The 3,543-nt window shown below is 30.3% G+C and overlaps 1 protein-coding gene across 1 annotated transcript; it reads right to left on the bottom strand.

The window, feature by feature from the left end:
• Positions 1–108: 108 nt before the first annotated feature.
• Positions 109–1,040, bottom strand: Tsp_13556 (putative HpaII tinys locus 9c protein). Its single transcript, XM_003367755.1, has 4 exons — positions 801–1,040; positions 527–728; positions 308–449; positions 109–193 (listed from the first exon to the last, which is right to left on the bottom strand). The coding sequence occupies exons 1-4, from the start codon at positions 1,038–1,040 to the stop codon at positions 109–111; spliced, it is 669 nt and encodes a 222-aa protein (XP_003367803.1).
• Between the last annotated feature and the right edge of the window lie 2,503 nt (positions 1,041–3,543).

Below are 3,543 nucleotides of genomic sequence, written 5' to 3'. Positions count from 1 at the left end.
GTGGACAGCCGCCCAATAATTCGTATTCCACTTTGTCGCCCGCATGATCACCGTTGGAAATAGACCGACGATACGCGATAATTATCCATATCTGGTAAAGAAAGCGTTTCACAATTTCTCCTTTGATACTGTTGATTTCTGCTTCGTCCACGTCGACCCGGATTCACCGTAACGGGTGAGCATCAAATCCCATCTGGAAGCTTTTTATTGTAAGAAGACGCCCAAAAGCTCTGTTCTCGTTTTCAGCGTTGTACGGGAGGTCTGGGGGGAGCAGCTTAAAAATCGAAATTTTTTAAAAATCTCTCACCCAGAAGTTTTCATAGTTGTCGGGAATGTGAACACAACCCATCCCACCGGTTGAACAGTACACCCGTCACGATGTCTGGACAAATCGGAAGCCAACTTCCGGTGCGGTGCCGTTGTAGCCGATCGTAAATTCGCACTTATTTCTGTAATAATTCTGCACTGGCGACGCTCGTATATTTTCCAACTCGCCGTAATGGAGCTTGCCCTTGAAACGGCAAACCGCACTCTTTGTATATTTTTATAGAACATTTTTTCGCCCATTCGTAACACGCGTTTTGTTTGTTTTTCAACTGCTCTTCATATGGAACAGCATGCCAAGGAGTAACCACGTCCACAATATTAACCAATTCGGTTCTTTCTTCACTTTTCGTTGGCTTCTTTTTTGTAGACTGTGATTCATCGTCAGCTGCAGTTTTTCTAACCTTGAAAAATTGCACTTTTCGATTTTGTATGAATGCAAAAGCAAACAAAAAAAATTAGTATTTCAACCAAACCCTGAGAACGCATTGTTTGAACGTGATTTGATCCAACTTTTCCGCTGCTTGATTCGCTTGCTCCGGATCTGAAAATGTCACATAAGCGTGCTCTTTCATCAGTGCAATTTTTTTCGCTCTAAATCCGTGCCGTTTCAGTATTTTTTTCATGTCATTTATGGCCATGTATCGAGGAAGATTGTGTATGTGAATTTTGGTAGAATCTTCCAATTGATTTCGTTGAACGTCGTCGGACGACATATTCCAAAAGAAAACGATCAAACTGAATTACAACTTCATACAGTTCTAATTTTCCACACTACTATTGCGTTACTTTTCTGCAAAGATTGGAAATACTTGAAAAACAAGTAGCAATTAACATTACGTGCAACTAAACACTGTCACATATCCGCAATTTTGCAATGTCATAGTTTATAAACACTAAAAATAATGATCATTTAAAAATATTACAATACAACACAAATTAGCTCAACAAAATTTAATTTATATAAAATAAGTAAAATTAGTAATCACATTAAACAGTTTAAAAAATACATATGCTTTTAATTTAAAAAAAAGCTAAAAAACTACCTACGTACTTTGCCAATGCTTTGCAGCATACAGTACCATTTCTACAGAACTGAAAATTATGTACAATTATAAATGTATTGTGCTTTTCAAAATTATTAATATACATAGAAAGCTATACTAATTTTACAATATAATGAATCCAAAAGCTACTTTTCACTTAAAAATTATTTTAAAAAATAATTAAAGAAAGCTATTTTTTAATTATAGCATTAAAATTAGAATTCTTCACAGGATTATTGCTTAGACAAACAAAGATCGTATGCAGTTCATGTTTTGAATTGTGAATGCACAAAATATTTTGAAATACACACTATATTCAATACTTTCAAAGCCTAAATCATTTCAATAAATAATGGCTTCATAATTTTAGCCATATACTGTTTAAAATCTGAACAGAGTAATAATGGTGATGCAAAAAATGAAAATTCAAATGACAAAGTAACCTATTTTCTTTTAAAATGCTTTCAGTGCAGTCAAATTTCTTTGAAAATAAATTATAAACTTCAAGTAAAGCTTTAATAAATAACTTTTAAAAACTTTTTCAAATATATTTTACTTTCAATAGTATACAAGTAGTTGCTGAAACAAATTTTTTGTTTTAATTGATTAATAATTGAAAATTGTTTTAAAAATTGAAGAACACATAAGCACAGCGCGCTATATTCCAAAACTTCACGATGAAATCAAACTGAGGATTGATGTCAATTAAATCGTTTTGTTAAATCTTAATTTTAAATGTCAAAAAGCCTTGGTGAACATTTTTCTTGTGATTATGCTAAAATAAATTATATTACTTTAAATTATGCAGATATAAAAAGCAGTTATGAAAATCAGTTTTCGTTTATTTATCAGTAGTTATGTTAAAATGGAGCAAGCAATATGAAATTAATGCAAAAAAGCAATGCCAGCAATCATAATAGCCTTTGTATTCTTGGTTATTATTGTACATTTTCGAGAGGTTTGGTCAATTTTTGCTTCCATGTTGGTGTCCTTGAAATTGATGGCTGCGTCGGAGCAGCTGTTATTGATTTCACAAGTGATTTTATTAAAATCATGACAAAGAATAGTGGTTTATAATAATCGTATCAAATGTTAGAGCAATTAAAACAGTTTGCAATATCAAAAGGCGAATTACTTTCCAAACAAGACAAAATTTCCTTCATATATTATATTAATATTTTGCTCATCATATTTACCCGTGCTTCCACATTAAAATTTTATTCATCTGAATTAGTTTCTATCATACATTTAATGCTTGATTTAGTCAATTTCGTGGGTTTTCTTTTCGTCTGTTGTAAGTTTTCCCCCTTCACTAAACAAAGTTTAAAGAAAATTATCATTAGAAATATTTTGCAAATATGAAAATATATGATTAAAAAGTTTTATTATAAACATTCGTTTCATTATTTAAATAAGCTATTTACTATTTATGAAAACAAGCTATATTACTTATAAAGATGTATCTTTTTCTTCTAATTTATGAAATTTATTTATGTTAGACAAGACTATTGAAGCTATTACAACTGCATCAGAGATTTATAAGCAAAACTGGCCTTTTCTTTAAGTCGTAAAGCCGTAAATCCCGTCTATTTAATAATTGCTTTTATAAATCAAAAACGCTATCTTGCAAGTGTAATACTGCTTTGAATATCTGTAGCATTGGAATATTTAATTGTAAATAGAAATATTATAAATTTATAGTGCATGCAAGGACTTGTGTTTCTTATGACGCTTAGCTTTTTATTCAGAGCAAAGATCCAGATTTGAGTGAAATTATGGCAAATCGAATTAAAGTAATTTAAAAAAAGAAAAGATAAAATTTGTAATTATCAAAGTAATAAGACGTTAGAATTTAAAATATTTTACGTTGAGAGCAGTGGTGCTTAGCAAAATGTGGTTCAACTTGTCGCTTTTTTAAAGCAAATCCCAGCATTTGTTTTTTAAGCAAAATTATCATATCATGTATTTATAATATTACTCCATTTTTAACATAACAGCACTAAAAATTTAGATTAATTTGCAAAGATGCGGCACAATTATTTATTGATTATTTTCAGTCATTTTAATAAAGCTTGAAAAATGTGTTGCTAATTTTTCATTCTTTATTCAGATGTCATATTAGTTTTATATATGTAACATATAATAATGAAAAGGAATTAATTTGATAAAAGTT

Source organism: Trichinella spiralis, assembly GCF_000181795.1.
Source record: "Trichinella spiralis strain ISS 195 chromosome Unknown Scfld3734, whole genome shotgun sequence".
In the NCBI taxonomy this organism is placed as follows: domain Eukaryota; kingdom Metazoa; phylum Nematoda; class Enoplea; order Trichinellida; family Trichinellidae; genus Trichinella; species Trichinella spiralis.
The sequence above is the reverse complement of the archived record's forward strand: the minus strand, read 5'-3'. Positions and strand labels throughout refer to the sequence as shown.

Coding starts and splice junctions, on each gene's coding strand:
- Tsp_13556 (XM_003367755.1), bottom strand. CDS start 1,040: ATGTCGTCCGACGACGTTCAACGAAATCAATTGGAAGATTCTACCAAA. Junction 729..800: donor TCAAACAATGCGTTCTCAGG/GTTTGGTTGAAA, acceptor CAATTTTTCAAG/GTTAGAAAAACTGCAGCTGA. Junction 450..526: donor AAAAATATACAAAGAGTGCG/GTTTGCCGTTTC, acceptor GAATTATTACAG/AAATAAGTGCGAATTTACGA.